The following is a 23,632-nucleotide window of genomic DNA, read 5'->3' as shown; positions in this document are numbered from 1 at the left end:
GGGGAAGGCAGGGGTCACACCATCATCTGCAAAAGATCCATCCAGTCATGGTGAAAGCCCAGAAAAATCTCTGAAGATAAGGGTTATGCACTGTGACTGCAACAACATCTGCACTGACCACGTGCATCTTTATTTTCAAGAGGGTGGAAGGGATTTGTCTCCTTCCTGCTCTGCTAAAATCTCTCCCAACTGTGAAGTTTCACCATTTTGTTTGGGCCTGTCTTCCAGTCCTAAATCTGACCATTTTAGTTGATGACAGTAAGGTTTACTATCTAAACATATTTACTCAACATGTGGCGAATGCTAAGCTTGAACAGGAGCGCTTCCCCCACACATAGGAACTCTTCACACCATGGGGATTGTGATTTTTTTTGTTTTGTTCCCTATCACCATATATGCTAATACAAGCCTATCCAAGTTTTAAGATCTTCAGTAGAAGAGTTTCTCTTGGTCCCACCATCTTTGCAGATAGGGGAGGACCTGAGTTGCTGCCTCCATGCTATGAAACTCTCTGCCAAAGGAGGCTTGGTTGGCCCCCTCCCGACTCTCCTTTTGTCAGCAAGCCAATATTTTTCTATTTGAATAGGCCTTCAATTTTTAACTGGCTGGAGAAGTTAAATGGGTAGTTTTTAGTTTTAAACCAATGTTTTAAGTGGATTGTATTTAATTTTTAAAAAAATGTATTTCAAAATGATTTTAGCTGTATTTTTTTAATGTAAAGTGTGAGCTGCTTTAATTTCTTTATGGTAGAAAAGTGGGATATAAATGAATAAAGCAAATAAAGAAATATCACATGTGCAGAGAAGAAGAAAAGAAAAACCATACATAATACATAAATAAAGCTAAAGCTAGAACTAAATTAAACAATGCTACACTAAAATAATACTATAATACACTACTAAAACAATAAGCTGTTACTAGCTAACCAAATACAGGGCAACTAAAACTGATTTGGAGTTATCAACCACCTATACATCATTTTATACATATTCTTCCAGATTACTTTATTGATCTATGTCTTTAAGTTGTTTCTGATTTATGGCTATCCAATTTACTTTAGAATTTATTTTCTGTCTCCATTTTAAAAAGGTGCTTATATCCTTTTTAAATTACATGGTTATCATCCTAACATAATTCTAAACAGAAATCATTTTCTCCAGCCTCTTTGACTAAATCTTGCTTTTATTGTTTGAATCTCTGTTTAAGCTGTGAGACTAGCCCTTTAGTCCTGGTGCAGTCTCTGTAGATCCAAAAAAGCCATCCCGTTGTTCTCAATGTTATCTTTTACTCCCTCTTGCTCAGCAAGTTTCAAAGTTTCCAAGACCAACTCATCAAGAAATAAGTAAGAAATCTTATATCTTCTAAAATTACTTTAGAATTTTCCATTTAAAACTTGATTAAACCATATTCCTGTAAAGCTTTTTATTTTTAACTTGAAGTCTTGGAAATAGCATTTATTTCCTCAGATACATTGGGCCCTCGGTATCCATGGGGGAATCCGTTCTGGACCCTCCCATGGATACAAAAATCTGCAGATGCTGAGCCCATGTTGTCCCCAATGGCAGTGCGTGCCTGTGGCTGAACCACCAATAGGAAGAGCCCTTGTTGTCCTGTGACAGCACATATATGTGGCCACACTGCCATTAGGGACAACAGAACTTAATAGCAATGTGGCAGTGTACATGCACTGTCACGGGACAATAAGGGCTGTTTCTAATGGCGGTGCAGCCATGGGCGTGCGCCGCCATAGGGGACAATGTGGGCTTGCCATCTGCAGATGCTCAGATCCGCAGATACTGAGGGCCAACTGTATTGTTTACAGAAAGCAAGCAAGCAACCCACCAAGTGTTCAATCTCACCTCTGATTGGAAGAACTCTCTTACTTGTAAATTAGGTAATTTAAGATGATTAAGAAACTACAGGTCTTCACAGGTTCAGTGTCCGTAAAGCCTCACTTAGGCAGCTGAGCTTGATGTTACTTCCAAGGGCCCCCTGCCACTGCCCAACTTGCTTCAGATCACTGTGGTCTCCTTGTAAGGAATGTGTGTTTTGGAACATGCGTGAGCAATCTCATGGTCTGTCCTTGTCTGGAGAGATTTTGGCCAGCTCCTCCTAGCTGACTGTTACTGCTGCCAAAGCTTTCCTTGTTGAGCACAACTCACCATAGTCCTCACTTGGACATCAGTCTTTGTATTTATACCAAATTTACAGGAGAACCTTTCTGATTTTTAAACCTAGCATGTTCCTTGACTTTGTCATACCAAAGTAAACCATTCCAGCCAAATATTTGAAAATATTCAACACAGTTCCTACATTGTTTCTTAATTGAATTTTTGAAAAGACCACTCTGATCCTCATGGATATTCAGAGAGAGATATTTTCCAAGTATATTTGCCAGAATTGTAGTAATAATGTATAGTTATTGTTTAATAAAAAGATAGGTCTATAATTCTTTGTAAGTGTCTAGATGAGAATTCATAAATATTTCAGCAGATTATAAATCCTAGGATTATGTAGAATTGACCTTTTTCATCCTTTTCTACCTGAAATTTGCCTGTACAGTTCAGAAACATTTTATTCTTTGAGCCTCACATGATGATCTGGCCGTTATAGGATAACATAAATGATTAGTATCCTGAACAGGCCAATTCATCTCCCTATATATATATATATCCTTCTTTCTTTCCTTTCAACCAGTTCTCTAGTGCTCTCAGTCTTCCATGGCTTTTGTAGAGCAATGTGAGTCTTTGGTCCTGATTCAGAAATTTTAAACATCTTTCATTGTAACAACAGGTTCTCTCCCATGCTGCCTTCCATAGGTGTTGATGGGAATCAGATCACAACATATTCAGAGACCAGAAAGTTGGGAAGGGCACTTTAGAATATAAAAATAAATATATTTCTTTATAATTGAAGAGGTCTGCAAGTTTGCATAAATCACTACCTGTTTGTGGAAGGCACATTTTTCTGACAGGCAGATAAGCAAAGCATTTTCATAAAGCGTTAGAATCATATGGGGAAAATGTTTTTTAAAAGAGATCTAATTTTTTATGTGTATATTACGCACACATACACACACATACACACACACTGCTTGTTTTGTGGCAGTGGCTTTGCTGGAATATAGACTTTTTTATTGGTACATATTATTCACTCTCCCTTGTGTTTTCTTAGCAAGAAGAATCCCGTAGGAAACAACTGCAGGAAATGAATAATGAAATGGCTGCAAACAAAATTCAAGAGTTGGAGAAAGCAAAGCGAGACCTTGAGCTAGAGGTACATTTCAACAAGAGGCGCTTGGAAATGGAGACATTGGCTGCCAGAGAGGTAAATTTAAAAATAAAACCGCAGAACCCAGCATCTTGTCTCATCAATTGGACAATGTACCTTGATACAGTATAGTTTCACTAAATTCTGTGCAGCATGACTTCAAGTGTCCTCTGGCTTTCCCCTTTCATGAAATTGGCTGATATTTGTCAAATGAGTATTTACATAACTTGCATGCAGTGCTGATGTGCCAGTCAGAACTAGGCCACTAAAAGGCTTATCCTGAGGCTGTCCTGGGTAAGCATTCTGTGGAAGGTCAGATATTTGGGATCTTATAGAAAAAAACAGAAACAGCTTTAAAAATTATTCTTGGCAAGAATGAAAGAAAATGCTTTACGTCTCTTCCTGTGAATTTATCTTAGGAATTTAACTTAGTAGTAATCATTTTAGGTATGCAGTAAGATCAGAACTGGGGGCTCAAAGACTTGGACCTGCTGCCCCCCTGCTACTTCCCAACATTTATCTCTTGCTACTCAAAGCTACTTTTGGAGGAAAGATGTGAGGGCAAGTGTAAGTCAATTAGAGGCCCTTTCACACTACGCAGTTATAGCAATGTCTTTGTTACCACTTTTAAAGTTATGTAAAGAGTTTGTGGCTTTTATTTCTTGTTTTCTTAATATTCTGTTATAATCCAGCAAAGCTAGAACTAGCATTAATGGTTAGCCATCAACATCACCTACTTCTTCTCTTCTTTTTTCTTCTTCTTTTCCTTCTCCCTCTCAGTTTGTTGATTCAGGTTTTGTCCTGTCCTTGTTACAGATATCTTTCTCTGTGTTTAGTGCATTGATTGCATTTTATTTGAATTGTTATGTTTGGTAAAATGCTGATTAAAAAAAAGCCAGTGTTAGTTGTGAAGTGCATTGGGTACAGTCCACTGTGAAACTGCACATCTAAACTAAACTAAATTTAATTAGGATCACATTACTATAACCCTAAAATGAAAAACTATAAAATTTACATGGCTGAAGCAGATCAACAACTGTCTAATCCTGATGTCAGTCAGATACCTCTGGACAGTTTATAAAAGGAAGGCTGTTTTCATATTTTCTTTCCATCATTGGTGTTGAGACATGGAGGCAAAGTCCTTCAGGTCAGATCATAATTAGTTATTTGTTCTTGAAATTAAATTAATGATTCTGTGCCTAACCACCACCACCTCGTTTCTAAAGTGTGAATAATTGATGGATCATTTCATTATTATTGTTGTGTCTATTGATATGCAGACGTTTTCAAAGTATACGTTTCATACATTTTAAGGCAAGGTAAGTAATAGATCTGATTTAATTTAGGGTAGAGTAGAAGTCTGGTATAGAAATCTAAAAGCTATGTTATTGAAATAGCACATTTACTTTTTAAAAGCTGTTTTGCTTTCACAGAAAAAGCTCATAATCCTTGTTTTGTGTTAGGTTTTAGAAGATCATGCAATTCGGCATGCCAAGATTCTTGAAGCGTTGGAAGCTGAGAAGCAGAAAATTGCTCAGGAAGTACGAACTTTCCAACAAAACCGAGGAAATAGAAAAAAAGGTATTATGTTATTTTTTAATGTATCTACTTATATTGTGATTGCTGCCAAATAAATATTAATGTATTTATATAAATAACTTTATCTTTTGCCTGAAACAGGCATTGGGAAGGATCTCTGTATTGAAAATATGTAGTTTTCTTACAATAATTAGAAAAAGCGTACAGTTGGCCCTTCTTATCCACAGATTTCTTTAATCCATGGATTCAAGCATTCACAGCTTAAAATAATTTTTAAAAAGTATAAATTCCAAATAGCAAACCTTGATTTTCCATTTTATATAAGGGTGATCATTTTGCAATGCCATTATATTTAATGGGATTTGAGCTTCCGCTGATTTTGCTATCCATGGGAGATCCATGAACCAAACCTTGGATAACAAGGACCCATTGTATATTGAATTTACAGAGATTAATATTTTTGCTCAAAGGGCAGCCCTTCTTTGCATCTCTTCTCCATTCGTGATACTCCATTCACTATTGCATGATCTGCCTTTCATAATGCTTTTCTCTACATGTATTCTCAGAAGAAAGCCCCAAAAAAGTCAATGGGGCTTACTCTTCCGTTAGTGTGTATAGAGTTACAGCTCTTTTCCATCCCTGTTCTAAGAAGATATTTAACTAGATGTTGTGTTTGCATAAAATAGTGGGTGTTGCTTAGTGGGCAAACACACCACTATTTTGAAGATTCAGATGCACTTAAATCCATGTATAGGTAGGGGTTCTCTCCATACAAGACTTATTTATGTTAGTTCTACACATAGAAGCAATTGCAAGATTTATGTGGGCAACGGAGTATGTATGGCAGGCATTGCACACTGCATTTGTGTAGAAGTATCTCTTTTGTTAACCTGCAGAATGGCTGATCTCTGGTGAAGGTCAGGGCTTGTCTGCACTGACCATATATCTGGGGCCAGTCCAGAGCATTATATTCTGGAACTGGCCCCGAATGGCCATAATGGCAGCTGAATGCAATGGGATGAACCTGGTGTGGCGGCACAGCATTGTATACACAGACCATCCAGGCTGACACCGGATCAGCACAGCTGGCCCATCCCCTGTCCCCAGGGATGCTTCTACTGCTTCTATACCTGCAGAGCTCCATGGACAGGCCTCCTGGCGCACCATTGCTTCTCCTGAGGATGAACCTGCCCATATGATCAACAAGAAGAGAGGATAGAGGGACCCCCCCCATCACATGGTTCGGCAGACTGTCATATGAACAGCTGGCTCAGCCCAAATAGAGCCTGATCCATCTGTTCGTCTGCTACAAAACCTTGGGGGTTTACCCAACTTTGCCAACTCTGGGGCAAAGTCACATTAATGGGGAAAAGCTACCATATTTGCCAGAGGTTGCTGTATGTTGTGTGAACAGGCAGCACTGGCTTCAGGGGTGTGGTTTTTTGCCAGTGCATGACATGACATGACATGAGAACGCCCTTGTGTCATGTTAGGTTCAATAAAGAATCCAGAAGTGGTTGGAAAGTAAAACTATCTTTCCTGGTGTAATGGAACTAGAATCGTCTCCGAAAAGTGAAAAAAACATACATAAGTATAAGACTTGGATCAAAATATTGGATACTCCATGCAACCAGGGAAGTGAATTGTTGTACATGAAAGCTCATGCTGTAATAAATCTTTATCTTAAATTAATCTTAAAGATGCCATGCAGCAGTGTTTTGGACTTCTCATTTTCTCAGTGATCCCAGAAGAATGGCAGAACCAGTTTTTGTGTTCATGCTGGGTCTCCCTGCTCTCATGCTGAAAACTATTAAAGCTTTGAGAGTAGCCACTGAACCAGCAGGAAGAGATGGATAATAAGAAGTGTATAGAAGTACGAGTGACCAAGAATTAGAGCCATTTTCTCAGTGGGATATGTTACACTGGGAGCTGAACTTAGGTTTTTTTACTTACCAAGTCTTTCTGTCTGTCTGTCTATTAATATTTTCTTTCTTCATTAAAAAATATTTAGCAGAGCCAAACTGGAATTCTTTGAAACTATCCATGATGATAAAAGAGGCCAATACTATTAGCAGTAAACTGGAGAAGCACAGTGTGTTTTGTAGGTACGTACTTGAACTAAAATATTAGAAACTGCTGTTTGTTTAATGATTAAATTACGACAGCATTTGTCATTTTTTTTTAAAAAAAATTGAAACCAACTAATTTTGTCCTTGAGGACAAAATTTTAAATGAAAATCAGCAACATCTTAATATTTCTGAAAACACTGCTGTAATGCTCTTGCTAGGTTTTGTTTCTATTTCAGCACCTATTTGTTAGATATAGTATTTGTCCTCTCTTTGAGTAAAATAAAATCTCTCTTCTTTCCCCAAATTTACAGTAATTAGGGGATCACATTTTTTTGTTTGTTGATACTTGCTGTTTTGGCAGTGAATTTATGGGTTGTGTTTTGTTTTTGTTTTAATCAGGCATGATGCAATGGATAAAGAAAATGGCATTGGCCCTTGTGTTCAGGTCCGTAATATCAGGTTGGGTATTACAACTTTCTGGAGCATGGAAAAGTTTGAAGACAAGCTGGCTGCCATGAAAGAAGTCTATGAGGTCTGTTTAAGACTTACATTTAAAACGTCCTATTACCTACATATTTCCAAAAACACTTCCTAATTATCTAGAAAAGCACTTCCAGAATTCTCCTATGTGTATCTGGATTTAGAGCTGCCACCACCACAGAAGTGCCTGTCCAGCTTGCTAACATGAAATTTGGAGATTCGTCACCAGTGGACCTGGAAGTGAGCAATTGGCATTGCCACCTACAAAATAAGAATTCTGCCCCCAGTTATTTTCCCCCTTCAATCCCTAAATTTCTAGCATTGAAATAACTTAAAACTTCAGTAGAGCATTTAGAAATACAGTTTAGGCATCTAAGGGAAAGGAGCAAGAAAAAATACAAAAAGAACAAGAAAACAGCAAATATAAGAGTTCTAGGAGTAAACTTTTCAATGTTTCACTCTTAGTAATGCTAGAAATTGGGGGACTGAAGGAAAATTTCATCTGGAGATTGTTACCTGCTGGAGGCTAGTAGTGCTCTCATTTTGCCTCCCTTTCAGAGTTACACCTCTGTGGCCAGCTTACAGAGTAACACAGGGATGTTTGGGAGAAAGCCAACCATAAAGCCAAAACTAGAATAAAAAAATGTAGAGAAAAGGGTAATGGATGCACAGTAATGAAGGTGGTGCATTGTGACCATCTGTTTCGCCCCTGATTCAATTGCTTGTATAAGGAACACACTGTTGTGTCTATTTCATGAGGGCATAGGATGCTCTCTTGCAATACATGATGTTTTTCCTTCCTGTGAAACTTTGTAGGAAAGTGTATTGCTTACTTGCACACCTGCATATCTAGGCTTCAAAAGTGAAATGATAAACTACTGATACAGCAAATAGCCTGTTTTGTTTTTGTGAGCACCAGCCTGTTTTGTGTGTGTGTGTGTGTGTGTGTGTGTGTGTGCGTGCGCGTGTGTTTTAGCAAATGTATTGACTGAGGTGTTTATCTTTAATTAGAGGTGCTGACAACTTAAAGATAAGCTGTTTCTTCATTGCCATTATCAACTGTGAAGGCTTGGATTTTATTTAGTCTCACGATATGAAAGAAAAGTTTTAGGTGACATTTTAACCTGGCTAGAAACAGGGGTACAACCCTTTGGAATGGGGGATATTCATAATGATTTAAGTGTGAAGATTATGAAAAGAGCAGTCTTATTAACAATTTGCTGAGTGCTTTCTTTTATTTGAACAATGGAAACTGCTCACTAAATCTGAGCCCAGTGGTTTTTTCGGTTTTTTCCAGACAAACAATACCAGCAAATTTGATGACATTTTTAATGATCCTACTGATGAATGGGAACCTGATTTTTTAAATACATCTATTTCTTCATTTTCTACAAAAAGGTAAAATGTTTTCTTTAAAACTCTTTCTTTCTATGAAAATAGAGAAAGATTTCTCAGTAAATATATACTAATAGTGAATAGAAAATAACCACATGGATACAGTGGTGCCTCGGGTTACGAAATTAATTCGTTCCGCGGCCGCTTTCGTAACCCGAAAAGCCTTCGTAAGCCGAATTGCCATAGGCGCTAATGGGGAAAAGCCGCGTTTCGTGCGAAAAAGCCGAAAAAAGCACCAAAAATTTTCTTCGTATCCCGAAAAAACATTCGTAACCCGGAACAATGATTTCCTATGGGATTTTTTCGTATCCCGAAAATTTCGTAACCTGGGTATTTCGTATCCCGAGGTACCACTGTACTTATAGGTATCTGCACTTGCAAGGAAGAAAAAGAAGGCAAAGTGTTATATGTGTAATGATGATAAGAAGATTAGCTATAACTTTCCTAACCCAGACAGGAACAAGGAGGATGTACACATGTGGAGTGTCTTCCTTAAGCCATTTTTTTCTTTATCTTCATTATGGGGCAGCTAAGGTTGTTATTGGGTTGCTGTACAAGCACAAATATATTTACAAAGGGATGGTTTCCAGTGTCTTACAATTGTTGCTGTATACATCTTGCATAGTTAGGGTTGCCATTAGTCCGGACCTCCAAACCAGGACAAATGTAGGACAAAATTTCAAATGTAGGACCTTTTGGGGGGGTCCTACATTTGAAAAAGAGCCTCACTGAGGGGAGGATTCCTTCTCCGCCTGGGCTCCACTGGAAGCAGCCCAGGCGGAGAAGGAGTCCGCCCCCAGGGAGGCTTTCTTTTCCCCTTGGGCTCCGTTTTTGCCAACGGAGCCCAGGGGGAAAAGAATCCTCGCTGAGGGGAGGATTCCTTCTCCACTTGGGCTCCGTTCTCACCAAGGACGGAGCCCAGGCGGAGAAGAATCCTCCCCTCAGGGAGGCTTTTTTTCCCCGCCTGGGCTCCATTTTTGCCGGCGGAGCTCAGGTGGGGAAAGAAGTCTGGCCTCGGCAGGCGAGGCTTCTTTCCCTCCCTCGGCTCCAGGGGAGCCAAAGAGGGGAGGGAAGCCTCCCCCGCCAAAGGAGAGAGGCCTACAGAGGCCTCTCTCTTTCCCCCGCCACCGCTGTTGCACACTTTGCAACAAAGCCTGGGGCGGGGCCAACCCGGGGCGGGACCGTGCAGACCCACCCAAAACCGGGAAAGTCCCGCCCACAGGTGGGATATGGCAAGCCTATGCATAGTAAATGTAAGTAAATAACACATATCTTTTTAAAAACAAACAAACAAACATAGCTTTAAAGACGTTTAAGCATGAGTTCCAGAAACGTAATGAAAGTCCTGTGCAATGAGAGAAAGGTGGGATATAAATAAAATAATAAATAAATAATAACTCAATTCTTCCTCAGGAGAAGCAGAAGTCTGAGAAAGAGCAAGCGGATTTCTGGGTGTTTGTCTGAGGTAAAGATGAGAATCCACAGCTCTTACTTACCAGGTATGTTTGTGCATGTATTTATACACCTCTACTCTTCACATGGCCATCATGGTGTAGTGGTTTGAATGTTGGAATAAAACTTTAAGAGACCAGGGTTCAAATTTCCGCTTAGGCATGGTAATGCTTTGGATGACCCTGAACAGGTCATACTCTCTCAGACTTAGAAAAGTAAAGCTCCTCTGAATAAATCTTGCCAAGAAAACCCTATAATAGGGTCTCCATAAGTCAAAGTTAACTTGAAGGCACATAGCAAGAAACTTCTCACTAAGGCCCGTTATACATGGGCAGCTAGTACATCCTGGGGACGTACTAGCTTTAGGGTAAGTGCGTGGCTTACACACGCACTTACCCCTATTACAGACTGAGTCCGTACAAGATGGCGGTAGCCGTTCCACACGGCCGCCGCCATCTTGACGTAGTGGACGCTCTGTGTCCTCACGTTGCGCCCCGGAAATGACGCCGCGAATGTGCGCTTTGGCACTTGCGGCGTCTCTTCCGGGTTGCCAGAAGGAGCGCGATTTTCGCGCTCCTTCTTTGCAGCACAGAGGAGTCGCGTGGTTTGGGCGGTCTGTAATGGGCCTAACTTTTCCAAAATGGTGAAGGGTCTGGAAACCATACTGTATGAGGAATGACTTAGGGAGCTGGGGATGTTTAGCCTGGAGAAGAGAAGGTTAAGAGGTGATATGATAGTCCTGTTTAAATACCTGAAGGGATATCATATTGCGGAGGGAGCAAGCTTGTTTTCTGCTGCTCCAGAGATTAGAAAACGGAACAATGGATTCAAGCTTCAGGAAAAGAGATTCCAGCTCAACATTAGGAGGAACGTCCTGACAATAAAGGCTGTTTGACAGTGGAACACACTTCTTCCTTGGAGTGTAGTGGAGTCTCCTTCTTTGGAGGTCTTTAAGCAGAGGCTGGATGGTCATCTGTCAAGGATGCTTTGATTGTGAGTTCCTGCATGGCAGAATGGGGTTGGACTGGATGGCCCTTGTGGTCTCTTCCAACTCTATGATTCTAAATGTTGCATTCATTTTTAGTATTGTGATTTTCCTTCCAAAAATACATGAAGAACAAATGATTTTTATTTATATGTAGAGCAGGGGCAGTATGACTGTAGACCCCCAGATCCTCCAGGAACTGCCAGCCACCCCCGTCTACCCTCTGGATTTGAAAAATTGGTATTTTTTTTTTAAAAAAGGTTAAATAAATAATTTAAAAGTTAATTGCTGCTCCTTAGTTTTTCAGGTGTAGCAGTTCACTGTTTTTGGTAGCCATTAAAAGGACCTCTCAGAAAGCTTGAGGAATACAACAAGTCTTGGGAGCCATATTCAGTTTTAGGGCCACATTTTGCCTACCTTTGGCAGAGATTATGACATTCTTTCATATATCCTTCTTTCAAGTTTAATTTCTTTCTTTCTTTCAGCAGCTAACAAATCTGATATAGGTTTATGTTATTTATAATGACGGTTAGGTCTTTAACAAGATCATGTATTTGTCTAGTTTTATTGGTTTTATTCCTGAAACTGTTCTGTACCTCAGGGTCAACAAATAATCTAGCCAGCCTGGGCTCAGATCCACCTGAATCATTCCTGCCCAGCATTTGTAAGGAATTTATTAATTCAGCTTTGGATGTGTTTGAACGTACCCATGAAGAAGAGGAGAACATAGCCCAAAGCCTTTTGGAGAGACTCTTCACAATTCATATAGGAGTCATTGCTCTGACGAAGGCTTATGAGCAAGCTGAAGAAAGTCAAGAAAACTGTAAGCTCTACTTTGTTCCCAAATCCATGCACTGATTCTCATACAGTTTATTTGTAACTAACTGGAGACATATACTCCTTTGCCAAACTAATTTGTCCTCTAACTAATTTTTTCCTCTGTGGTTTAGTTTTTGTGACTGATCAAGCTGCTCAGTCCTGCAGCATCAGGATTACCTCAACTTTTGAACAGATTATACTTCTAACCAAGCACTGGGCAAACTGTTTCCGAAAAAACGAGGAATTTGTAAAAATTTATGATGAAATAAGGGAAGGTGTGAAATGTTTGGGAGGATATCTGCAACTGCTCTTGCAGGTAAGGGACCTAAATGTAAACATCTTTTTAAAAAACCTTAATTATCTGTATGTGTTTCATAAATATTGTGATTGTAATGGTACAGATGCTGAATTAGTAACCCAGTTCATACTGTTTTTACAAGATGAACTAGACTGAGTGAAAAAGGGCATGACACAAACATTCTCTTAATACTTTATTTATTTTTGTCTCAGGCTGGTGGTTCAGATTTGTCATTAGTGGTAGCAGAGGCACAGAAGAAAATAAAAGAGACGCTGAAAGACATTGTGAAATATATAGGGCACTTGGCAGCACTTTCTGGCTCTGACTTGCATTTGGAGGTGGAAAACAATGGGGATGCAAGTGCTACAAAGGTATAATGATTTTCTATGTATGCAAAATTTATTAGATTGAGTAATTAGCAGGAGCCTAATCAGTCAGTGGAATTGCAGCTTAAGGGTATTCTTTGTGAAGCTATTTTGGTTCTGGTTGCTGTTATCAAAGGAAATGGAAAGGGAAATATTAAGGAATGACTTTCCTGTCAGCAGTTTCTTACAATTACAGACCTCCAACAAAATAAGAAAAAAACTGTCTTACACTTCCTTTGCTATCTCAGAAAAGCACTTACGTGATATGGTTTAATGATAAATTTAAATTTAAACCAATAAATGATATGTTATCATGTAACTTTTGTAAACAGATTAGGATATAATTCATTAGTTAATTTTATACAATTTTAAAAAGAATTTTCTGCATGAACAACCTTTGTATACACCAGAGAGCAAAGATATCACTATCTCAGTCACCCATGAAAAATTTTTGGATTTTGGAGCCTTTCAGATTTTGGATTTTTGTGTAAGGGATTCTCAATATGTACAATATAAATTGAAAGAACAATTAAAACAATATGGAGCACAAAATTTAAATATAATTAAAGCATATATAACACTTAAAACACTACTTTTAAGACTTTTAAATGTTTTAAAACAGTTAAAACATTTGCAATACACATTTCATACTTAAAACACAGCACATCTAATAGCATATTCCTCTACCCTGGTCAGATAAGGCTGAAGGCCTGTTTAATATCTTTGCCTGCTGGTGAACAGACAACAGAGAGGAGGCAAATTGAACCTAATCATTTGTATTAATGATAGCAATTTTGTGTATCCTATGCTGATATCCAAATAAGATGAAAGATAGTATGTAAATGTTTTTATTAAATAAATCTTCTATTTAAAAGTGTCATTAAACTGGGACTTTAATTTAGTTTTGGTCAAGCTGTCAGTCATTTGTGCATTTTAACATATCCTCTCTTTTCAGAAGCTTTTCATGTCAGACATCTATGATGGAATGGATGCAGGATTATCACACCTTTTAGACTGTATACAGAAGACATCCAGAATAATGCAGAATGAACTCTTAAAATGGTACCCACAAAATGAGGTGATGTGTAGATCTTTACAAATTCTTTTAAGCATGAAAAGGGAAACACATTTTAAACTGTAAATCTTACTAATGGTGTTAAGACAAGCTTTGTGATCATGTTTTCTGTAAAATCATGGAACATGTTGGTTATTCTTATATACCGTATATACTTAACTATAAGTCGACCTCATGTATAAGTCGAGAGCAAGTTTTGGGGCCAAAATTATGGATTTTGATATAGCATGTAGCAAAGGATGAAGCAAAGGAAAATGATGCCAAAGAACTTACAAAATTCTAGCAGACATAACTCTTTGTGCTCGCTGTTAAGGCTGGATACATGAGAAAGTAGAGGGGGTTGGTGCTTCCAGGACAGATTATACTCTTGCCTTTCATCAGGGAACAGTTCCTTCTTTTAAACAGGAGTTAAGATACAGCATTTACATTGACCCATGGATGAGTCGACTCAGGTTTGTTGGGTCAATTTTTTAACCTAAATTTCTAGACTTATACATGAGTATATACAGTACATAGTTGTGTGCATAATTTGCTACCATTTGTGATTCCCCACCTTATTGTGACATGTCGTTACACCATGCAAAAACATATACCATTTGTGCACATGAGGGTGAAACTACCAATTACTCAAACTGCTCATTTAGTAACACCAGAAAAAAAGTTTGTTAAACCATAGCCGTTAAAATAGCAGCAGATATAAAAGAATAATTGGAATGCTTTCCATAATATTTCAGTGTTTTGTGTTTTAGTTTGATTTCACTGACTTAAAAATCCCAGTTTTACAAACTATACTTTTTTTAGTTGATTGATTAATCTAGGCATTATTGCTTCCTAGAAATGCTTTAACACCAAAAAGGGGTAGGACTACCTTTTTGCAGTCTGGACCACATTCCTTCGAGGTGAAGTATTTAGGAGCCAAACATGTCCCTTTCCTTCTTTTTGCCCTTCATAATCTGTTCTCTTTCTAAGATACACAAACCCTCACCTCATCCATCCATTCTTTTAATCATACACGCAGCACATATTTGAGTAATATTTGATTTCTCTCTTTGCTTATTCATTAATTCTCACTGTCTCTCACGGATAAACACTCTCTCGCTTTTACTCTCATATACAGTCACACATACCATTCACCAATCCCTTCTCAATCATCCTGCTGTTTCTTGCCATCTATTCATTTACTTGTTTTCATCACTCTCTCTCCACATTCATATCTTCTTGTTGTTGTGTGCCTTCAAGTTGTTTCTGACTTGTGGCAACCCTAAGGCGAACCTATCATAGGGTTTTCTTGGCAAGATTCTTCAGAGGGAGGTTGCCATTGTCACCTTCTGAAGGTGAGAGAGTGTGACTTGGCCAAGGTCACCTCACTGGTTTACATGGCCAAATCAGGAATTGAGACCTGATCTGCATAGTCCAGTGCTCAAGCCACTACACTATGTTGGCTCCCACACATGTTCATATCTATCTCTTTTTCTGTCATTCTCTCAGAACAGAGTAAAAGCAGAAAGCAGGTAGTAGAAAGAATAAAAGCAGAAAGCAACCAAATGTCAAATCACAGCACTCCATAAAATGAGCTACAATCCATGGGAACATATACAAAATAAAACATGTTATTTTCAAGGTGTCAAAGGACATCCTTTGTTGGTTTTGTGGCAAGAGACTAACACCTTTACTGTGCTGGAGGTTTTTACAACTAATGTAATGCTTCTTGTAGCTTTACCATGGGTGTACACTATCTTTCCCCAATGATAAATTGTAGTATTATATATGTTTGTAAAACAGAACAACACCGCTATATTTCAAGTTGAATACTGTGATGTCTGGCTTTTATGGATCAACCCAAATCTTTGCTTATCTAACCAAGTGTTGGGACAAATCTGACATAATATTCAATGCCTAACATTTCCTTTTCAGGTTCAGAATCAAATAAAGGATAAAGCTATGGCATTGGCAAAGTTCCTTGAGAATATTGTATCAGACTGCAAAAAGGTAAATATAAATACTTGTTTAGTTAAAAATTTCACTCAGTAGAGTAAGTAACTTAGTCTCATAGCAATGCTAGTATCTTAGTTACTAATCTATGCTGTCTTCATAAAAAGGAGAAAGGAAGATGGAGGGGAAAAAAGAAATGTGATGGTACCTCTAAGATTAACAGGTTTTAATTTTTGCATGAGCTTTTGGGATATAAACCCATTTGTTCAGATGTAGAACAGAGTGATAATAAATGCTCAGGTATAAAGCATTACATTATACTGCATTACATATATTTATTTCAGTCAATGACTAGTAAAATATTTCATAGAATCATAAAGTTGGAAGAGACCATAAGGGTCATGCAATCCTACCCCCTGCTATGCAGGAACTCACAATCAAAGCACACCTGACAGATCCAGCCTCTGATTAAAAAATATCCAAAGAAGGAGACTCTACCACACTTCAATGGAGCATGTGTCACTGTTAAACAGCTCTTACTGTCAAGAAGTTCTTCCTAATGTTTAGGTGGTAGTTTGAATCCATTGCTCCAAGTCCTATTCTTTGGAGCTGCAGAAAACAAGCTTGCTCATCCTCAACATGACATCCCTTCATATATTTAAACAGGGCTATTTACAGAGTTGTGGGAGTGGAATGGAATGTAAGGATCAAGAAAGATGCAAATCATGACCCTTGCTCTAAATTTTCAAAAGACTGAACAATATGATGCAGGTCTTTCAGATCTTTGCAGTGGTCAGTTGATGTTGATGTGTGAAAGCAATAAATCTTCTTACAAAAAGTCAGTTTCCCAGGGTTCAAGACTCTCTCTGAGAAGATTCCTTTCATTATAGGTGCAGTAGCCAAGAGTCTTTTATTAATATATGTAGTGTGCCATGAAACCATTGTCCTTGTTCATTCGTTTGCTATTGGAATTTGTAATTTAATTCAGCTGTTTCACTTTCTAGTCTTCCTTTATAATTTCCTTGTTCAAGGACTGCAACCTATAAATCACTTACTGTATGTCTAGGAAGGTTGAAATGTTCAGCAACTGGTATTGCCATTTCTAATGACAGATTTGTGTGCATTAATCCTCTTGTGTAGAGACTGTCCAATGTACAGTGCTGGGGGCCACTGCTGGCATAGGATGGCATTTATCACATTGGAGGAAAAGCAAGTAAATGTACCTCTGATGCTGTGGGTGATGCTATTGGCCCTGTAATATTGCTATTGCTTCCAGAGTAGATGTGTGAACAGAGTTGGCATCTGGGTTAATGGCAGGGTCTTGTCCCTGTATTACCATTCATGTTATGTATCCTATTGTAAGTAAATAGTAGTTTAAGATTTGGAGGCTGTCTGTAGGCCAAAAAAGGGCTGCCTCCTTGAGCTTGTGAGGGATGTGTTATTCTTTAGAACTGGTTGCAACTAATTGTTGATGTGAAATTGAAGGCTTTCATGACTGGTGTCCATAGTTTTTGTGGGTTTTCTGGGCTATGTGGCCTTATTCTAGAAGAGTTAATTCCTGACGTTCCACCAGCATCTGTGGCTGGCATCTTCAGAGAACATGGCCACATAGCCCAGAAAACCCACAAAAAACTATAGTTGATGATATGTTTGAGTGGTCTCACTGGGACTGTAAGTGATCACTAGGTATGCTGTCTTCAGGATTTGTGCTATTTACTGGTTCTGAAAAAATGTTATCAATACAGAGAGGCATAACAAATCTATTAAGGAGGGAAGAATCCATTGACCAGGAGTTAAAGAAAGCTGTAAGAAGAGCTGTTGAACTGCTGGAATTACATCATTGTCTAGATCAAGTCTTCCACATGGTTACTTCTTCATTACAAGGTATGTTGTTCATATATTCTGTCATCCTTCAAAATCACTTTTAAGAGTATGATTAAAAATATCTAAATCTCAGTGCAGGAGTTTTATACTTTGTTATGCTGGAATTTTGCCAGTATGAGCTTTTAAAAAACAACATGTTTCTTCTCTTCCTGAGCAATGGTTGAGGACAAAATCATGCATTATCTCTATGGCAAAGTTGAAGAATATTTGCATTGCATTGCATGAATTTCTTTGCCATAAAGATTCATTCCATCTTATGCCATAGAGCAGTGATCCCCAAACTTTGGTCCACCAGGTGTTTTGAACTTCTGTTCCCAGAAGCCCTAGCCAGCTTGGTTAACGATCAGGGAATCTGGGAGCTGAAGTCCAAAAACATCTAGAGAATCAAAATTTGGAAACCACTGCCATAGAGGCTGTGGTGTCTCTTAAACCTTTGGTGGTATGTATTCCAAATTCTGGCCAGGTTGGGTGTGCACTGCTCTGCTTCTATATAAATCACTTCAAGAACTAGAAAGAAAAGGTCTTGGTTTCCATGGTATTTATTTATATAAAATCTTTAGAAGAATGTTACTTCCCCCTTTTAGAATTTTGCACTTTTCACTATTTGCTGATTATTTTTAGCACACAGCCATAGGTGGCTATCCTTTGCGCACAGCTTTTACATTCATGCATTATATAAATATAAATGGTTTGACGTGCTCAAAATATCACAGAATGAAAACCACCCTCCTTTGACTGCAGTGGGCAAGCTCTGTTTCAGATAAGTGCCATGCTATAAAATGAGAGGGGAAAGTGTGGCCCTAACCTCTTCTTCGGCCATATGAGCGCATCTATATCACCTAGACTCTTCCTCAAGTTATAGGTGGTCTTCTTAGCAACACTAGTCCACCAGCACTCAGAACTCTAATAAAAGAAGGAACCAGATAATGTTTGAAATATTTTTAGTGATTTAAACTTTTTGCTGTGAGAAAAAAGAAAACTCTGGCATGCCACAATCCAATGAAATAGATTCCGTGTGAATTCTTTCCTGTCCCTATAAATATGTGTGGACATCCAGCATTTACTACTTTTTTCTATTGGAGTTAAACATTACCTTTCCTTTCTCCTTTATATTGTCTCATGTTGTTTTCTCAGTCAATGCTTTTTCCTTCCCCAAAACACTTTCCTAAGTTTTTAGAGATGGATTAGATGTCTTATTGCTATCTATGATTCAGTATAGATTTACCAAACAATTTTAGAAGCCTTCGATTTGTTCCTTCTGAGTCATAACTAATTAACAGGTTTGCAAATCATTAAGAGGTTGTATTAGGCTGATTTGCCAAGTAATCCATTTTCTTGGTTATTAACCAAGTAACCATGGAAATGGATTACTTGGTATTTCTACTTGGTTAATATCTTTGTACTTGTGTTTTAAGAGATTTTCTCTGTTGTTGTTGCGTGCCTTCAAATAGTTTTCAACTTATGACGACTCTAAGCTGAACCTTTCATGGGATTTTTTGGGGCTAAGAGAGTGTGATTAATCCAAAACCACCTAGTTGGGTTCCATGGCAGAGCAGGGAATTGAACCCCATTCTCCAGAGACCTAATCCTATGCTCAAACCACTGTGCTATGCTGGCTGTTATAGTTAAATCAGCTCATGTATATTTTCCGTTCTATGATCCTAGTGTCCATGAAGTGTACACAGAAGGAGCGAGGATGGGTTCCACAAAGTGCTAACCCAGCCAGCGTGACTCTCCCAACTCTGCCCCTGCGAGCTAGCAATGTCACTACCCCCAAATCCACTTAAAATCAGAAAAAAACCCAGACTTGTCTCCACCCAGTTCATAGGAGCCAAGGGACGAGGCCAAGATCGTATGTGTTTGAGAAATACTTTATTCAGGAGTATGTGAATGGCCAGTATTGGACCCTGGCTACACCCAGAAAAAGGCACACTCATAGCCAGATTAAGGAGATATATTTTTCTTCTTTGTGGTTTCTGGTTCACACAGATGGTTTTACTGCCCCTGCACAGTGCATTATTTGGAAACTTCTAGAGCCATTGCATAGGATTTTTGGTGGTAACCTCTCCCACCTTGAAGTGACATATATTGCTTCCCACCATTTTGCTGCAGCTGTATTGATAGGAACATAGCTAGTTTAAGTTATGACTATGTGCCAAGTTGACATCACTAATTGAGGTCCAGGACCACGGTATAAGAGCATACACAGTGCAATACTCCATGTATCAAACCAAGGTACATAGCAAAGCATACAAAGTAGGGCAATAAGCAAGGGGCAAGAACTACATCTATACCTTTAGCAACCACAGCGGTTCTGAGTTAACCAGTCAGAGGGCCTGCACCTCAGAGTCTTCGATCTTTGTAGCCTTCGTGATAATTTTTATAGGTTTCTGTTTTAGAACAGACGTTGCTAGTTGATGACTCAGATTGTCGCCTTGAAAAATCCATATTAAGACCAAGCAAGTGCAATAGATATGTAGGTCTGAATCCTTAGGTGTCTGCCAGGAATGCAGAGAAACCAATGTTTTTATGACAGCTTAAAAGCCTGTGTTTTGAAAAGTGTATAAAAATGATTTCAGCATGAACAGCTAGATTTTCTGAATGACTCAACACTTCCCTCCCCAACAGTTGATTTTAATGTAATGCTAGTGGATGTGCAGAGGAAACCAGGAGTAGGTCTCCATCTTGTGGTACATATTATACCAGCATGTTGCTATGTGCCTTCAAGTTGTTTGCAACTTATGGTGACCCTAAAGAGAATCTGTCATGGGTTTTTCTTGGCATGTTTCTTCAGAGGGGATTTGCCATTGCCATCCACTGAGGATGAGAGAATGTGACTATCCCAAGGCCATCTAGTGGGTTTACATACATGAGCTGGGATTTGAACCCTGGTCTGCAGAGTCATAGCTCAAACCACTACACCATGCTTGCTCTTATATACCACGCTAGCTCTTATACCAACATAAACAATCAGATTTTATAAACTAAGCCTTTTAAACATTTTCCAATGAGAAAGGGGCTTTTAAAAACCCTTAAAAAGTAAGTCAGAAGTATGTAATCTATTTTTTTCAAATAATCCTCAAATAATGTGTAAATTATTTAACTGCTTTAAAACTACAATTATTAAATTAAAAAAATAATTTTGTTTCCACAGCTTCATGCAGAAATACAAGTCCACTCAGGTATTTTGTAGAGAAGATTTGCATCTTAGCTGGAAATTTTAATACTTTCTGCATTCCATCCCCTTCGTCTATTGGTTCAGCAGACAATCCTGTCCAACGAATCTCAGAGCTTCTTGTGAACCAAAATGAATTGGATTCTGTAGCAAAGTCTCTTATTATAAGTTTTGAACTTGAACATGGACAGAATGCATTGAAACTTCAGGATGGTGGCATGCTGCATATTCAATCTGATGGCAAACAACTTGAAAGAGGTGGTGCTACAAACTTTTGGGAACAGAAGGAAATTCCAAAATGTAAACTTTGGTCTGTGCCTGAAAGCTTAGGACCATCTTCACCCAATGGAATACATTGGGTATAAAATATTGTTAACTTGTGTAATGCAGGGAATAGGACACAATGTGATGGTCGTGTTAGCCATTCTGTTACCATCATGAAAGCAAATACTGTACCTTTAGAGGCTTGAAATGAAGAACGCATATGGCCAGTTCACATACTTTGTTAGTAGGTTTACCAGAGTGAAAACGGGAAAGGGCTCTTGTGCCTTTAATGGTTATATGGAAGAGGAAATTCCTGCTACAAGATGTTACTTGTCATTCAACCAGCTAGCAAGCAATATATGTTGAGAATCCCTCTTCTACGCAGTCATTAAAGACACGGGAGCCCTCACTAGTTTTTGATCTAGTAATGCTATTCCCAGCTACAATTGTCCTTCAGGTTGTATGGATTGAGTGCATATGATTCTTCTATCCTTTGCATATAAAGACATAGTGTGAATCAAGTGCTCTCTTCTTACCCGGGGTAGTTTAAGTTGGGGTCCAGTTCACTTAATTCTTCATTTGAATGTGATAAAGGGAAAGACTGTAAATGATCTCCTGGCGAGGATATGTGCTAGGAAGGGTGGGTAGGTAGATAGGAAATGCCTCTACTTGGTCCTTGTCCCATGGAATGAGGACTTTAATTTTAGTAGAACAATAAATTCCCACAGGAATGAAAGTAGTCTAAGGGCCGGTACATACGGGCCGCGAAACACCGTCCTCTTTGCTGCGCAGCGTTGCTGCAGCAACCAAAAAGATGACAAAAAAGCTTAAAAAGTTGCTTTTTTGGGCTACATCTTGCAGAATCTCTGAAAAAGTATAACCGTTTCATACTGGCTGTGGGATTCTGGGAGCCATAGTCATACCAACTCCCTCTTCTTAAGCTCTGTATAGTCCAACAGAAACTGTTTATCATTCGTTTGGGAGGCTTGATATGATCCTTGGCTTTACAGAATTGTTGATTTTTTAAAAAAAAAAGTAGTATTAGTTTTCATATTTCTCTAATAACATCAGATTTGATAGAAGCTTGAAAATGTAATTGTGCTTGTAATCATGTCTGTGCATATTTATCTACCTTCACATATGTGTATATATAATGCTTATGAAAATTTATACAAACTGGACGGTTTGTACAAATAGCTTAAGGAAAATGCAATATAATTGTTTTCATTTTAAATTATAATCCCTGAGCCCTGTATATTGAGAAGTCCTTCTAAAAAGCTTATGTAAAAAGTATTCTGAATCTGCACAAAGGTTCATTAGAGCATTAAGAGATCTTTATTAATTTATATTTTGGTGCTGCTTTTGTATTGATTTGTTATTTTTAATAATAAACTTTTGTAGTTCGTTCCTGTACTGTCAGGCATCAGGATTTTACTACCGGCTGGGATATATATTGCTACTCTCTACAGGGAGTGACAGGATGGGAACCAAACATGGTTCATAGTTTGGTTTTTCAACAATGCTACCAGAAGATGGAGCCTACAAAACCCTTGCACTATGCTGCATGTGACCTTTGGATCCCGATAAATGACTGAAAATGTAGGAAGGGGTGTGTATGTATTCAAGTATGTGAGAGAAAGCAAGCATATGGACACCAAACAAAGTTGAATGAAATGATGGTACTTCAGGTTTGAAAAGGCATTCCTATCTTCTTGGGCTTTCTTGGTGGTAACACCCCACTTTTTAAGCCATTAAATGAGATTTCATTGGCAGAAAGATAGTTAAATTTTCCAGCCAGGACTGAAAAAGACAGAAACGACTACCGGTAATATGAAGCTACTTTCCACTAGTTTTTCTTTCCCACTTCTGTTGTCCCTGGCAGCATGTTTCCTGAGATCTGAACAGAGATTTTTCTAGTTCTGCTGCTTGTTACATCCTTTCTAAATAAAGGATCATTTTCTAAGGCAGAACTATGGTTCCTCTCTATGAACATCTCTATGTTGTTATTGTACAGCCATTTAAAGCATCAAAATCCCAGCCTTTTCCCTTTCCAGGCTCATGCCTAAAATAACCACTCTTGGCTGTTCTCTTCTTTCCTCCTGAATAAATGCTGACCTTTCTTGCCAGAGTATTGGAGCCAATTTCCCTGCCAACACTGGCTTCTTTTGCTAAAAGTGTGTTAAAGCTATCCCTCTTGTTCTTTTCCCTACAATGAGTAAGCAAACTATATTATTGTTATAGCCTAAGAAGCTTCTAAAGATAGAGCCTAAAAAAAGGTATGTATTTTACTCCAGATTTCACAGGCATAATCTCTTGAACATTGGTCCTTGCTTAGACACAGATTCGAAGTGGCTCTGTGGGCAATTTTAATAGTACCGTATTTTCCGGTGTATAAGACGACTGGGCGTTTAAGACGACCCCCAACTTTTCCAGTTAAAATATAGAGTTTAGGATATACTTGCTGTATAAGACCACCCCTCTTCCAATGCACACCAAATAAAAATTTAAAAAAAACATCACTACATTTACCCCAACTCGTTCTCTAATCTTGGCTTGCTTGCTTGCTTGCTTGCCTGCTTGCTTATCTATCTATCTATCTATCTATCTATCTATCTATCTATCTATCTAT

The 23,632-nt window shown here is 38.5% G+C and overlaps 1 protein-coding gene across 4 annotated transcripts in view; it reads left to right on the top strand.

Moving 5' to 3' along the window:
* KIF14 (kinesin family member 14) overlaps window positions 1-22,351 on the top strand; it is a 48,920-nt gene extending 26,569 nt beyond the window's left edge. For all 4 annotated transcript variants that reach the window (XM_042461266.1, XM_042461267.1, XM_042461265.1 and 1 more), the window contains 13 exons: window positions 3,175-3,327; window positions 4,734-4,851; window positions 6,821-6,914; window positions 7,279-7,411; window positions 8,657-8,757; window positions 10,168-10,253; window positions 11,793-12,014; window positions 12,142-12,326; window positions 12,521-12,679; window positions 13,629-13,751; window positions 15,663-15,737; window positions 17,426-17,564; window positions 20,719-22,351. In XM_042461266.1, coding sequence (XP_042317200.1) covers window positions 3,175-3,327; window positions 4,734-4,851; window positions 6,821-6,914; window positions 7,279-7,411; window positions 8,657-8,757; window positions 10,168-10,253; window positions 11,793-12,014; window positions 12,142-12,326; window positions 12,521-12,679; window positions 13,629-13,751; window positions 15,663-15,737; window positions 17,426-17,564; window positions 20,719-21,104 — 1,974 coding nt within the window. In that variant the 3' untranslated portion in view covers window positions 21,105-22,351. The remainder of the gene's footprint in view (window positions 1-3,174; window positions 3,328-4,733; window positions 4,852-6,820; window positions 6,915-7,278; window positions 7,412-8,656; window positions 8,758-10,167; window positions 10,254-11,792; window positions 12,015-12,141; window positions 12,327-12,520; window positions 12,680-13,628; window positions 13,752-15,662; window positions 15,738-17,425; window positions 17,565-20,718) is intronic.
* Window positions 22,352-23,632: the final 1,281 nt, after the last annotated feature.

The sequence above is a fragment of the Sceloporus undulatus genome, chromosome 4 (genome assembly GCF_019175285.1).
Source record: "Sceloporus undulatus isolate JIND9_A2432 ecotype Alabama chromosome 4, SceUnd_v1.1, whole genome shotgun sequence".
NCBI classification, from domain to species: domain Eukaryota; kingdom Metazoa; phylum Chordata; class Lepidosauria; order Squamata; family Phrynosomatidae; genus Sceloporus; species Sceloporus undulatus.
Note: the sequence above shows the minus strand (reverse complement) of the source record. Positions and strands in the feature narration are given on the sequence as shown.